This window comes from Gopherus flavomarginatus, chromosome 2 (genome assembly GCF_025201925.1).
Source record: "Gopherus flavomarginatus isolate rGopFla2 chromosome 2, rGopFla2.mat.asm, whole genome shotgun sequence".
In the NCBI taxonomy this organism is placed as follows: Eukaryota; Metazoa; Chordata; order Testudines; family Testudinidae; genus Gopherus; species Gopherus flavomarginatus.
The window spans coordinates 9,893,024-9,908,672 of record NC_066618.1 but is presented as its reverse complement, the minus strand read 5'-3'; the positions used below and the strand labels follow the sequence as shown (position 1 = coordinate 9,908,672).

Genomic DNA, 15,649 nt, shown 5'->3' with positions numbered 1-15,649 from the left:
ATACATATAGTGAAAACGGAAGTGAAGGGTTTGAATTTTGCTGTTCTCATAGCTGAAGTTGCATATCTTAGATTGACACCCCACCCCACCCCCAGAGTAGACCAGGCCTTAGAAACAAAGGCACAACGGACAAAGGCATAACAAGATCCAATGGTTGCAAGTTGGCGTTCGAACATTTTAAATAAGATGCAACTTTTTAACAATGAGGGTAGTGTCACGTCACTTTTATAGGCTAGAGTAGTTAATCATTGGAACAGTTTATATGGGGATGTGGTAAATTCTCCATCTCATGGAGCATTTAAATTATTACTTATTTGTTTTAATGTAGCACCTAGGAGTCCCAGTCGTGAGACAAGACCCCATTGTGCTAAGCCCTGTGTCAACAGTTGATGCCTTTCTACAAGTTATGCCCTCGTTTTCAGCCACAAGTTATCAGGACTCATAAACTTTAAGGCCAGAAGGGACCATCATGATCATCTGATCTGACCTCCTGCATGCTGCAGGCCACAGAATCTCTCCCACCCACTCCTGGAACAGGCCCATAACCTCTGGCTGAGTTACTGAAGTCCTCAAATCTTTCAAGACTTCAGGTTACAGAGAATCCACCATTTACTCTAGTTCAAACCAGCAAGTGACCCATGCCTCACATTGCAGAGGGAAGTGGAAAAACCCCCAGGGTCCCTGCCAGTGCGACCTGGAGGAAAATTCCTTTCTAATCCCAAATATGGTGATCAGTTAAACCCTGAGCATGTGGGCAAGACCCACCAGCCAGACACCTTGGAAAGAATGGTCTCTAGTAACTCAGAGCCCTGCCCATCTTGTGTCTCATCTCCAACTGTTGGAGATATTTGGTAATAGCAGTCATGGATGGGCCATTTGCCATTGTAGGCAACTTCATCATTCCAATGGCTCCCAATCCTGCTGGAAAGGTATAACAAGTGGAGTTCCGCAGGGGTCTGTTTTGGGACCGGTTCTGTTCAATATCTTCATCAACGATTTAGATGTTGGCATAGAAAGTACGCTTATTAAGTTTGCAGACTATACCAAACTGGGAGGGATTGCAACTGCTTTGGAGGACAGGGTCAAAATTCAAAATGATCTGGACAAATTGGAGAAATGGTCTGAGGTAAACAGGATGAAGTTCAATAAAGATAAATGCAAAGTGCTCCACCTAGGAAGGAACAATCAGTTTCACACATACAAAATGGGAAGAGACTGTCTAGGAAGGAGTATGGAAGAAAGAGATCTAGGGGTCATAGTAGACTACAAGCTTAATATGAGTCAACAGTGTGATACTGTTGCAAAAAAAGCAAACATGATTCTGGGATGCATTAACAGGTGTGTTGTAAACAAGACACGAGAAGTCATTCTTCCGCTTTACTCTGCACTGGTTAGGCCTCAACTGGAGTATTGTGTCCAGTTCTGGGCACCGCATTTCAAGAAAGATGTGGAGAAATTGGAGAGGGTCCAGAGAAGAGCAACAAGAATGATTAAAGGTCTTGAGAACATGACCTATGAAGGAAGGCTGAAGGAATTGGGTTTGTTTAGTTTGGAAAAGAGAAGACTGAGAGGGGACATGATAGCAGTTTTCAGGTATCTAAAAGGGTGTCATCAGGAGGAGGGAGAAAACTTGTTCACCTTAGCCTCCAATGATAGAACAAGAAGCAATGGGCTTAAACTGCAGCAAGGGAGATTTAGGTTGGACATTAGGAAAAAGTTCCTAACTGTCAGGGTAGTTAAACACTGGAATAGATTGCCTAGGGAAGTTGTGGAATCTCCATCTCTGGAGATATTTAAGAGTAGGTTAGATAAATGTCTATTGGGGATGATCTAGACAGTATTTGGTCCTGCCAAGAGGGCAGGGGACTGGACTCGATGACCTCTCGAGGTCCCTTCCAGTCCTAGAGTCTATGAGGCTATGAGTAACCTCTCCATACATTTATCAAGATCAGTCTTAAAACAAGTTCGATTTTCTGCCCCCGCTACTCCCATTGGAAGGCTGTTCCAGAATTTCACTCTAATGGTTAGAAACCTTTATCTAGTTTCAAACCTAAACTTATTGATGGCCAGTTTTTATCCATTTGTTCTTGTGCCAAAATTGGCCCTTAAATTAAATAACTCCTCTCCCTCCCTGGTGCTTATCTGTCTGATGTATTTATAGTGTGAATTTACATAGTTGGAAGGAATGTTTCCCTCCCCTACGGGAATCACTCGATGAAATTCCCTGACCACTGTTTTGCCAGGGGTCAGACAAGATGATCGTAGTGGTTTCATTTCACCTTCAAACTATGAAAAAGTTTTGTCAGCACGAATTTAATAGGGTCACGTTATTCATGAAAGGTGAAGCCATGGCTGACTAATGCAAATCATCTCCGGCAACTGCTGATAAAACCTTTGCATCTCCCCAGCATGAATTGTGTATGTGCCGCACAGGGGTGGCTCCAGGCACCAGCACACCAAGCGCATGCCTGGGGCGGCAAGTCGCAGAGGGCGCTCTGCTGGTCACCGCAAGGGCGGCAGGCAGGTTGCCTTTGGTGGCAAGCCTGTGGAGGGTCAGCTGGTCCAGTGGCTTCGGCGGACCTCCCGCAGGCTACCGCTGAATTCTTGGGACCAGGGACCTCCCACAGGCAAGCCGCCGAACAGCCTGCCTGCCTGCCATGCTTGGGGGGGCAAAATACCTAGAACCGCCCCTGGTGCTACATGTGTGGCAGGAAAAAAAGCCAACAATTTTAGTGGTAAACCTTGTTTAGCATCATTTGATTAACACATAGGTAGAATAATGAAAACAAGAAGGTTCCGTCACCTCTTTGTATAGATTGGCTCCCAAATGGCCTGATCTAGAGCTCATTGAAGTCAAAAGGTGTCTCCCCATTGACTTTAGTGGGTTTTTGGGCAAATATTATCACAAGTCCACCTGGACAGACTTTGAAGGAAGAGAGAAGAGATTTTAAAACCTCTAGAAATTGCCTAAAACAACTTTTCCATGCATAAGCATGTCCAAGATCTCGCTGGATGAAAGCCCTTTGCTGTGTATCGCATAGAGGAGATCAGAAATCTTTCCAAAGGATCTTAGCACCAGTTCCTAGCCCTGCTTATGAACTGTCACTGGTGCAGAACTGAACAAAATGCTGCAGTCCTCAGATCACTGTATTCTTAGGCAAAATTCTTTCTTGGAGAAAGAAGGAAACATTTTTTTCTGACAGGCTGTTTACATAAATTATATGGCCAGAAGGGACCATTGTGATCATCTAATCTGACCTCATGTACCGCATAGGCCATAGGACTTCCCTGTATTAATTCCTGTTTGAACTAGAGCATATCTTTTTTCAAAAAACATCTAGTCTTGATTTTAAAATGTCCAGTGGTGGAGAATCCACCACAACTCTAGGTAAGCTACTTTAGCTGTTGAAAATGTGCACCTTATTTCTAGTTTGAATTTGTCTAGCTTCAACTTCCAGCCATTGGATTTGTTTTACCTTAATCTTTTTACAAAAGCTTAATGTGCATTAGAAGCTGCTCAGAGGTTTGGAATGACAGAAGCAGTCCCAAAGGAGATGGGTTTGTGGACAGAGTACAAGTGAGGTGGTCAGATGTGTGATGATAAGTGCAAGCTATCCCATGGATAGCCATTATAGCTATATCTTGTCTCTGTATAGCTCGAAATCTGTTTACTGAAGGATGTAGGCATCGATTCTTTCTGTGCCTTGCATTTCAAACAAGAACAAATGAACTGTAATGTAAGTATTAGATGTAGACATTTAAACTACGCTCAGAACAAAAATGTTCTCCTTTAGGAAGCCATCCAGTACTTTCATTTTGTATTTTATATTTTATTCCCTCTTGGTCCAGAGCGGGGGTATGCAACCTATGGCATGCATGACAAAGGCAGCACGCGAGCTGATTTTCAGTGGCACTCACACTGCCCGGGTCCTGGCCACAGGTCAAGGGGGCTCTGCATTTTAATTTAATTTTAAATGAAACTTCTTAAACATTTTAAGAACCTTATTTACTTTACATACAACAATAGTTCAGTTATATATTATAGACTTATAGAAAGAGAGACCTTCTAAAAACGTTAAAATGTATGACTGGCAAGCGAAACCTTAAATTAGAGTGAATAAATGAAGACTCAGCACACCACTGTTGAAAGGTTACTGACCCCTGGTCCAGAGTTTCAGATAATATGTCCCGTGGTTGTGAATACATTGTAAGTACCTAGGTTGATAAGCCCAGAGTTCTAGATGTTGAGAGATTCTGTTGTGAAACCATCTGTTTTCCATGGGTAGAATTCTGATGTCTTTATCTTTGGCCCTAGTGGTCACCACTTCGTGGGAAGAACTGAGATTTGTAGCTAATGTTAAAAGTTGGAAAATTGTATGTTAAAGAATCTGAAAGCGGAGGTTACAAGAAGAAGATATTCTCAGTGATTTTCTTTACAATCTCCAATAATCCCACTTCAAAGGTGCATTCGAAAATTTCCATTTACCCCAGTAAAAACAAAGGTAAAGCTTTGATTATAGCTTCCAAAGGGAGTTGAGGTTGCTTTTCGGCTTTCTGGTTGTTCAAAGCATTGTTGTTTGCTCTCTCTTTATTGATCTGAGGTATCAATGGAGTTGATGCAGTCTTGGCGAATCAGTTGTGGAGTTAGGCTCTTGGGTAGCATGAGTGAAAACATTTGGCCTGTTTCACATCAGTAATATTTACTGAAGAAATATACCTTGACAGTGGTTTTCTGAGTTCCTTTTACTATTGGAAACATGTTTTACTAAGCGCTTTTTTTTCTTTACAATCCAGTTCCACCCTCTGGGACACTGGACTTAACCACAGCCTTTTCCTAACCTTTGGGGAATTGTTCTATGCCACATCATGGTGACTCTTGAACAGAATTGCTAGAGGGAAATGGCTGCAGTATCTATCTATCTATCTGTTATTAATAATAATCATAATATTTGCATTCTGTATGGAATTCTGATATATTTTTTCATTCAAAATCAGAACAAAATGCAAACATTTTGAAATTTTCAGGGAAACAAAAATTCCAAAAAAGTTCAGTTCAGGATCTTCGGGATATCTTGTTTCAATAGTGTCAAAACATTTCCTTTAATTTAGTTTTGATATTTATATTAAAAATTAAATGTAACATCTATAAATTAAATGGTATAATAAACAGTATATAACATAGTAAAAACAATATTTTAACATCATCTCTGTCAAAACAAATTATGTTGAATTGATCACATCAAAATGAAACATTTCCACATTGAAATGAAAGTCTATCAAAATTTTGCTGAAATCAGTTTATTCCCACAAAACATATCAGTTTAGATGAAACAGCAGTAGCAATAGCGAAGTCCTAAATGGATTTCATGGATGTCTTGCATGACTCTCTTTTGGGGGTTTAAAAAAATCTGCTGGGGTATAATTTACTCCTTCCACCCAACACATCCACCATAATTTTGCACCTGTGTGAGTGACAGTTTCAGTGGCATAAGGAATGGGGGAGTTAGAAAGGAACAGAAGCAGTCACATCTTGTGCACGAGTTGGTGTGTTCAGATCAAGTACTATAATTTGGAAGGGGAGCAAGAGATTTAATCTGAGAATCTCTAGTGTTTCCATCTATAAAATGCACCACTCACTATTAACCCAGATTTGTCTCAGTCCTATGCAGATGTGGCCTGTATCTCCCTGTCAGTTCCAGAAAATATTTGATACCACACATGCTGTATCTTGAAACTGAAGTTATTGAAAACTGCATGTTTAAAGAAAATAATCCCAAATTATTTCACTCTTTCCTCTCCATTTGTCAGAGTTAAATCTCTCATCTGGGTCTTCGCACATATTTTTAAAATCCCTTTTTGGTTTGCATCTAAGATCAAGTGTAGTATTGTGAGTCAACCTCCATTTAGAGCAGTATATAGTACACTAACGTTGGGGTAGTCTCAGGGATCTAAACAGTCTTTTCCAGCTCTAACTTCTGTAATCCTCTGATCCAGGTTTGGGATTTGATTGAGAGAGTTAGAAAACTGGATAGAGCTGGTTGTTCGCAAGGTAGCCATGAATCATGCCCTGCATAGGATTTCTCTGTGTACTTTCCATACAGCGCAGACAGAGCAGTCTCTGAATGTTGTAATATGGTCATCTCTTTCTCTTCTCTTTCTGTAGGTTGTGGAAGGATGTGGGACAACATAACCTGCTGGCCCTCAGCAGCAGTGGGAGAAGTTGTGGTGATGCCATGCCCCATATATTTTATCTTCTTCTCCAGTTCTCTGGGTAAGTGAAATTAGACAGTTCATTTACTATGAATGTCGCTTCATATTTTCTAACTTGATCCACTCCGCCTTCCTTCTGGTGAATGGCGATCATGCTATTGTGTGAAAATTAAAGTTGAAATAATCCGTGATGACTATTCAGAGGTAATGGACATGTGCTACTCCCCATTGACTTCAGCTGGAGTTGTGGGTGCTCAGCCTGTCTGAAAATGAGACACTGTAGCCAGTCGAGGGCTGTAATGCTCTAAGCTAAGAAAAGTTATTGATAACTGGGTGGAGTTTAATAGCCAAGGACACACAGATCAGGCTAGGTGACCTCATGGTCCCTTCTGGCCTTAAACTCTATGATTCTTTATCAGTTAGAAGTAGGTAAATAGTTGAGTAACGAACCTACTTGACTACACCCTTTTAGCTATCTCCTCACTGGTAGGCCCAAATATCCAGTCCACTGACATGGATTCACAGTTATTATTTTCCATTGTTTCTTTACATTACAGTAGAGACCAGAGACACCAGTCACAGATGGCGCTCCATTTTGCTAGGTGCTATATAAAACGTACAAAGACAGAGTCCCTGCACCTTTCACTCCATGGATGGGATTATCGCTGAACATTGGCCTAACTCTGCTCCCATTGAAGTTAATGGGAGTTTAGCCAATGACTTCAATGAGAAAAGAGTTGAGCCAACACTGTTCACTTTGAAAATCTCACTCTAAGAAGTTGAATACAAAAGTAGAAAAATATTTTTTCCCCCTTGGAAAATGTTGACAAAAATAGTTTCTTTCTAAACTTTCCACAAAAAATGTTGAGGGTTTGTTTGTTTTTGGATGGGGTGGGGGATTAAGTGAAAATTTGAAGACCAAAAAATTCCATCCAAAAACTGAACAACTACAATTCAGAAAAGTTGCTGTAGTACTTCATGAGAGTTGTAGCTTGGGTACCTCATGCTCCCATTATCTTCTTGAGACCAGGTCAGACTTCATCTCCCATGATGCTCCACAATCTTCTCTCATGGAGGGGGAGGCAATGTATCATGTGAGTCCTTGGCAATAATGCATCATGGGAGATGTGGTCCAGCCAAGGAGCCTGGCCCAGAGAAGAGATGGGGGACGTGAGACAGTTGAATTACAACTTCCAAAAGACACTTTAGCAGCATATTCAAATCAAAATATTTCTAGTTTTGAAATAAATATTTGGGCTTTAAGCATTTGGGTTTTTTACTAAAATCTTAATTCTCCACAGGAAGCAGATGCTTTTCTTGAAACTTGTGTTTAATTGAAGACCCAGCTTTCCACTGAAAAGCCTTTTTTATGGAAAATTTTAAACCAGCAAGTGACAGAGTGGGAGTAGCTTATTGCTGGCTCACCACTGTGAGCATGCCCACCTGGGCCAAATAGGGAAATAATTGATTAGATCTGGGTGATTAACTGGTTAACAAGCTTCAGAGTAGCAGCCGTGTTAGTCTGTATCCACAAAAAGATCAGGAGTACTTGTGGCGCCTTAGAGCCTAACAAATTTATGCTCAAATAAATGTGTTAGCCTCTAAGGTGCCACAAGTACTCCTGTTCTTTTTGTGTGGTTAACAAGCGTATTCAGCTCATCAGCTGGGGATTGTTAATTGGAAGACAAGGAGGCTGGAAGGAAGGGCAAAGAAGACCAGAAACTCAGGGAGGTGAGACTTCCCTTCCCTTTTACCTCCCCACCCTGTGCCTAGCGGGTACATTGAAGCTTACGGAAAGCCTTACGATAATGGGACATGAAGCTTCATAAGACAGGATAAATAAAGTACACTGTGGTGAACGTACATAAGAAAGCATGAGGACTACCTGCAAAGAGGAATCCAGTGTATAGGAGCCCATCCTGTGACAAAGCCCTGACACAAAGGTTCAGTAATGGACTAGAGAGGATGCGTACCTTGAAATACACACAAGTTGGATACATACTTGCAATACCCCCTCTCCCCAATCATTGTAAACAAATGAAGTAAGTACCAACTATCCCAGCTGCCCCTCAGGCAGTTAACAGCCTGATTTCTCAGAGACACTGGGTACATCTACAATATGAAATTAATTCAAACTTATTTTATTCAAATTTTCAGAAGTGATTTTATACATTCGTTGTTGTATGTCCCCACTAAAGCGTGTGAATTCAGCGGAGTGCGTCTACAGTACCGAGGCTAGCATTGAATGTCGGAGCGGTGCACTGTGGTAGTTCAGTTCCCGCAGTATCTGACACCCATTGGAATTGTGGATTAAGCTCCCAGTGCATGATGGGGCAAAAACATTCTCACAGGTGTTTCGAGGTGTGTACCGTCACTCGCTCCTCCCTCCGTGAAAGCTACGGCAGACACCATACTACCAGCAGACGGTGCAGTACGGTGCATCACCTATCTCCTGGTACTATGAATCCACCTCGCATGTCCTCTCGTCTTTCTATCTACTCTTTCATCTAACCATTTCCCACCTTTTTTTGGCTACCATGAAGCTTCTGCCACTTTTTCCATGTTGTCTGTCCTGGGCTCCCGTAGAAGCTACAGAAGACAACAAGTCCCTGCTGTTTTTTGGCTATCATGAACAGAGCCGCACAGCTTCTGCTGCAAACTCTGCTCACATTTCTGTTGCAAACTCTGCTCTCCTGCTCTTGCAGCTCTAATGAGTTTCCCGACTCTGTGAAAGCTACAGAAGACAACCATTTACCACCTTTTATTGGCCATCTTGAACCAAACAGCTCATTTCACACCCTTTTTCCAGGATTACCCATGCAGGCGCCATAGCGCCGCAATCATGGAGCCCACTCAGATCTCCGCTGCAGTTTTGACCGTTGTAAATACTTCATGTATTATCCAGCACTATGTGCAGTACCTGCAAAACCGGACGAGGAAACGACGACAGCGCAATTACTATACTGATGAGGATATGGACACAGATGTTCCTAGAAGCCTGGCACGTGGTGCTTGGGAGATCATGGTGGCATTGGGCCTGGTTCCTGCCGTGGAATGCCGATTCTGGGCCTGGGAAACAAGCACAGACTGGTGGGACTGCATAGTGTTGCAGGTCTGAGATGATTCTGAAAGGCTGCGAAACTTGCTTATGTGTGGGACCACTTTCATGGAACTTTGTGACTTGCTGTCCCCTGCCCTGAAGCGCAAAGGCACCAGAATGAGAGCTACCTTCACCGTTGAGAAGCGAGTGGCCATAGCACTGTGGAAGCTTGCAACGCCCGACAGTGTGGGGAATCAGTTTGGAGTGGACAAATCTACTGTGGGGTGCTGCAGTGCTACAAGTAGCCAACGCAATCACTGACCAGCTGCTATCAAGGGTAGTGACTCTGGGAAATATGCAGACCATTGTGGATGGCTTTAATGCACTGGGATTCCCTAACTGCGGTGGGGCAATAGACAGAACACATATCCCTATCTTGGCCCTGGCACACCGGGGCGGCCAGTACATAAACCCCAAGGGGTACTTTTCCATGGTACTGCAAGCACTGGTGGAGCAAAAGGGACATTTCACCGACATCAACGTGGGATGGCTGGGAAAGGTGCATCATGCTTGCATCTTCAGGTACTCTCCTCTGTTTGAACAGCTGCAGGAAGGGACTTACTTCCCAGGCCAGAAAATTACTGTTGGGGATGTTGAAACACCTATAGTTATCTTCGGGGACCCAGCCTACCCCTTAATGCCATGGCTCATGAAGCCATACACAAGCACCCTGGATAGTAGTAAGGAGCAGTTCAGCTATAGGCTGAGCAAGTGCAGAATGGTGGTAAAAGATGCTTTTGGACATTTGAAAGGGCGCTGGCCCAATTTACTGACTCGGATAGATCTCAGCACAACCAATATTCCGATTGTAACTGCTGCTTGTTGTGTGCTCCACAATATCTGTGAGAGTGAGAGAGAGACTTTTAAGGCAGGGTGGGAGGTTGAGGCAACTCGTCTGGTGGCCAATTTCACACAGCCAGACAACAGGGAGATTAGAAGAGCGCAGCAGGGAGTGCTGCGCATCAGAGAAGCTTTGAAAGCCAGTTTCATGACTGGCCAGGGTACAGTATGTCAGTTTTGAGAGAAATCAGAAGGCAGACTGGGGGAAGGTTGGATTGCGGGGGTGGAGGAGGAGGGAAGGACAAGTCGAGAAACCAAATCAAAAGTTTGCATATGCCAGCTTTCTGCTGCTTGGGCAATCCTTTGGGGTTGAGTGTGTGGGTCCCCGTAGCCTCCCCCCTCGTGTTCTTGGGCATCTGGGTGAGGAGGCTGTGGAACTTGGGGAGGTGGGAGGGCAGTTATACAGGGGCTGCAGCAGCAGTGTGTGGTCTTGCTGCTTTTCCCGCATTAGATCTACCATACAACGGAGCATGTCCGTTTGCTCCCCCGTAAGCTTGACCATAGCATCCTGCCTGCTCTCATCACGCGCGTCCCTTCTCTGTTCGTGTTCCTGTAATGCTTTACTGGACTCTGCAATTGTTAGGGCCCAGCTGAATGCACGGAGGCAATCAGTGCGAGAGGACTGCATGAGCTCCGTGAACAAGTCTTCCCGAGTTCATTTTTTCTGGACCAACCTCTGGGACCTAGTAGGTAGGGGCCGCGTTGAAACATTTGTACCTGCAGGAGGAGAAAAAGGGAGGGTAGTATTTTAAAATATACCTTTCAGAGAATAAAGGGGACACTTTGGTGTGAGTGAGCCATCACACACGGCCGGGCAACAGAATTCAGCTTGCAGGCAGCCTAGGGGTACGCGGGGTTCTTCTTCTTCTATATTCATTTCGATGTTTTCAAACTACTGGGACCTCTTTCCCGTAGGAAGCAATGCCTGGTGGGTTTGCCATAAAGGAGAGCCTGCAGGATCTCTGGGATGATCACTTCACACAACACCAAACCCCACCTGCCCACCGTGTGGCTCCGATGAGGTTCTGAGCAGGGATGAGCCCTTTAAATTATACGCGAACAGCCCAGTGCAGCTAGGTTCCTGCCCTCCACCGCATGGCGCCAATCAGGCTCTCACTCACCAGAAGTACCTTCTCCAGGGTCATGGTCTGGGAGCCCACATTGGGAGTAGGGGGAGGCTATTGGCTCCAGCGTTAAGCATAGTTCCTGGCGAGGGGGGGAAACGGATTCCCCACTTGCCACCTGTGCACTGTCGTAGTCATCCTCCTCCTCCTTCATCCTCCAATGACTCTTCCTCCTCGCTCTGTGAAACTCTCCCCTTGCAGGTGTCCACGGACGGTGGGGTAGTGGTGGCGTCACCCCCGATAATTGCATGGAGTTCACGGTAGAAGCGGAATGTATGGGGCTGTGACCCAGACCACCATTCGCCTCCATGGCTTTTTGGTACGCTTGCCTGAGCTCCTTGATTTTTGTATGACACTGTTGCATGTCCCTGGAGTAGCCTCTTTCTGTCATGGCCCTGGAGACTTTAGTGTACGTATTTGCATTTCTTTCTTTGGAACGTAGTTCTGCCATAACAGACTCGCCTCCCCAACATGCGATGAGATCCAGTACCTCCCATTTGGACCATGCTGGAGCTCGTCTGCAAATCCAGGACTACGTGATCTCTTGTGATGGTGGACTCTGCATAGTCGCCTGTGATGGTGGACTGTGTTGACGGTCACATGTGCTGATGGTGACCAAACAGGAAATGAAATTCAAAAGTTCCTGGGGCTTTTCCTGAACACCTGGCTAGTGCATTGGAATTGAGAGTGTCATCCAGAGTGGTCACAAGGGAGCATTCCGGGATAGCTCCCGGAGGCCAATAACGTTTAATTGCGTCCACAATACCTTTAACCTGGGATTGCAATCTTGATTTAAGTGCTACTTCACTTGCCAAGGTGGAATACAGAAATCTGTTTAAATAACTCTTTAAATTGAAAAAGCCGGTTGGTCATGTGGACGGATTTTTTTTTTTCTGAATTAACTCCGAAATAACAGACTAGTCTAGACCAGGCCACTGTGGCAGGGAGGAGAGATTTTGAAGGAGGAGTGGCCTGCCAGCTTGGGCATTCCTGTGTGAGGGCCGGTGTGGAAGAAGGCATGGTGGGGGTTGTTGGTGCACACAGTTGACAAATGAGCAGCTATGACTGGCACCATTGCTGGAGCCGAGGAAGTGTGAGGAGGATGCAGTCAGAGACAAGAGTGGACAGGTAGAGTTGATGATGAGCCTTGAAGATGAGGATGAGAAACATGGCCTTGATGGAATGAAACTTGAGAGCCTCTGCAGGGGCCCAATGGAGGCCATGTGGTTGGAGCAATACATAGGCCAGATCGTCTTAATAGCTGTCATTTATATGGATTAGAGGCTGCTGGGTGATATACATACAATCACTGAGCCACATCCTACTACTCTAAGTTCTGCTCTCTGTTTCTCTGGGGACTGCACTGATGTCAGTGTGCAGAACTGGGCCACTGTTTCCAAGCAGAAATAGTTCAAGGAATGCTGTAACTGCAGCAACCATTTGCAAAGATTGTTTTTTTCCCACTGTCTGGGGACTTAGATGTCATGGTGGTGGGCTCCTGTATAAGAACGTACATTGTCAGAGAGATCTGTACTTCTGTGGATATAATTTCAAGATGGCACCAGCTACTGATTTGGAAGAAGGGCCAAATAGATGTTGGGATACTGCACCGTTGGATGCTAATATAAACACATGCATAAATTGGTGGGGAAATTCCTGATTTCCATTAACTAACTCATATGTCTGTGTTTTGGGGTAACAGGATTTTTCTGGATCCAGCTCTGCCTGGACACAATATAAATGTCATTGCATCACTAGGACAACTTCTCTCTACTGAAGGGAAATGAATGTATTGACATTCACTCAGTAGGCATTCACCAGCTATCTAACTCTGGTACTTCTGTGATCCCCATGACTCTAATATCTGAGTGCCTCACAATCTTTCAAGTATTTATCCTCACAACACCACTGTGAGGTTAGGCAGTGTTATTGTCACAGATAAGGAAGTGAGCCACAGAGAAGCAATGTGACATGCCATAGCACGAAGTCTGTGGCAGATCAGGCACTCGGACCCACATTTCCCACGTAACAAGGAAGTACCCTAACCACTAGATCATACTTCATCTTTTCTCTCCTCTGGGGAAAATGACTCTAGATTAGTGATTCAAAATGGCTTTCAGTAAAACCCTCTAGTATTACAATTATGCCATGAAAATTAAATCAGCGTATGTAATAAAATCGTTGTTACACAAGACAATCTGGGCCTCTAGTTAATTAATTATCTGATGTATAAACAGACAAGCATCTGTTGTATGTAATAAAATCTCTTTAATATCAGACATAAAATTTGGCCCCCAGCAGAGGTGATAACCTGACAAGTGATAAGCACAAGAAGCCAAAAGAGAAAGTGGGTTAAGTCACTGGTCTAGCAGTTCTGGAAAGCTGACTTCAAATCTTGACTCATGGGCAAAGTAATAATGAGTCTGCTGCTTGCATTGTTATTGATTATTTTCATTACAGGAACCCCTGCAGGCCTCATTTGAGATGATGAGTTATGCTGGAGGTGGCACATACATTTATTAAGTCACAGTCCCTGGTATTAAAGGCATACAGTCTAAATAGACAAAACAGACTAAGAGTGGGAGAAAGGAAGCAATATTATCCCCATTTTACAGGTGGTTAACTGAAGAAGAAATTAAATGACTTGCCCAAGGTCACAAAGGAATTCTGTAGCAGAGCCAGGAATTGAATGCATATCTCCTGAGTCCAGGTGTGCTGTGAAGCTAATTGTGTTGTGGAGGATTGTGAAGCACTCACAGCACAGTGACGAGCGCTACAGAAAAGCCAATGAGGAAATTAATAACTTGGTAGCATTTTATATCTGTTCTGGAATCCCTTTGCAGTAATATGAATGCTAACACAAGGTGAAGGGCAGTGGAGAATCAGAGCCATCTGTGTTTATAGTTAGAGTGGAAATATTAGGAAGCAAAGATTTAGTGCCTGAAATTTCCTCCTTGATAAAGAAATGTTTTCTTCCAGTGTCTCATATCCTGACTTGTGGCAGATAAAAGATGGAAACCATAAAATGCCTCGCTCTGCGTTTATCTCATCTGACACTAAGGTCTTAACGCCATTCACAAACTCAGCAGAGCTGCTTTATTTCATGACATTCATCATTAGCACTTGGAAAGGATGGACAAAAATATCATTTGTCACATTCCTGTATTAAAGAGCATTACTCACTTTCATTGCACTAGAATATTCTAGCTTTCTTTATGTCTGTAATCCAAAGTCGCTGACACCAACCACAAACTTCTCCATGCCATTTCTTGAACAAGAAATCATCAGTGAGTCTGGCTACACCGGAATTAGAGCTATCATTTCCAGCTTGAGGAAATGTACCTAGGGCCTCAGACAGGACACACACAGGGTGGACAGCCCATCCCACCACTTGCGCCACAGAGAGACTTCTATTTTTAGCACGCTGGCACGATCAGAGCTAGCATAGGTAGGGCTACCCGAGCTGGGAATTACACCAATGTAGACGTAGCCAATACTGTGCATACTAAGATCTACACTGCACACTGACTTCGGTATAACCACATCACTCTGGGGTGTGAAGAATCCACATCCCTGAGCAGCGTAGTTGTACTGACCTTTAACCCCTGTTTAGACAGTGCTGTGTTGCTAGAAGAGCTTCTCCAACCATATAGCTACCGCCTCTCACGGAGGTGGAGTAACTAAGCCGACAGCTTAGAGCATCTTCATGAAAGCGCTGCAACGGTGCCAATGCAGCATTCGTGGCGGAGACCTGCCCGTCCTGGCTAATAACCATTGACAGACCTATCCTCCATGAACTTATCTAGTTCTTTTTTGAACCCTGTTATAGTCTTGGCCTTCACACCATCCTCTAGCCAGGAGTTCCACAGGTTGACTGTGCGTTGTTAGAAGGAATACTTCCTTTTGTTGGTTTAGACCTGCTGCCCATTAATTTCATTTGGTGACCCCTAGTTCTTGTGTAATAAGGAGTAAATAACACTTACTTATTTATGTTCTCCACACCAGTCATGATTTTATAGACTCCTATCGTATCCTCCCCACCCCAGTCATATCTTTTCCAAGCTGAAAATTCTCAGGCTTTTTAACCCTTCTTTATATGGCAGCTGTTCCATACCCCTAATCATTTTTGTTTGTTGCCCTTTTCTGAACCTTTTCCAATTCTAATATATCTTTTTTGAGATGGGGCGACAACATCTGCATGCAGTATTCAAGATGTGGGCATACCAGGGATTTATATAGAGGCAATATGACATTTTCTGTCTTATTATCTATTCCTTTCTTGATGATTCCCAACATTCTGTTTGCTTTTTTGACTGCTGCTGCACATTGAGTGGATGTTTTCAGAGAACTATCCACAATGACTCCAAGATCTCTT

At 43.8% G+C, this 15,649-nt stretch overlaps 1 protein-coding gene across 1 annotated transcript in view; it reads left to right on the top strand.

The window, feature by feature from the left end:
- Window positions 1-15,649, top strand: part of VIPR1 (vasoactive intestinal peptide receptor 1) — a 178,998-nt gene that overhangs the window by 87,119 nt on the left and 76,230 nt on the right. Inside the window, exon 3 of the mRNA XM_050942699.1 lies at window positions 6,164-6,271. Coding sequence (XP_050798656.1) covers window positions 6,164-6,271 — 108 coding nt within the window. The remainder of the gene's footprint in view (window positions 1-6,163; window positions 6,272-15,649) is intronic.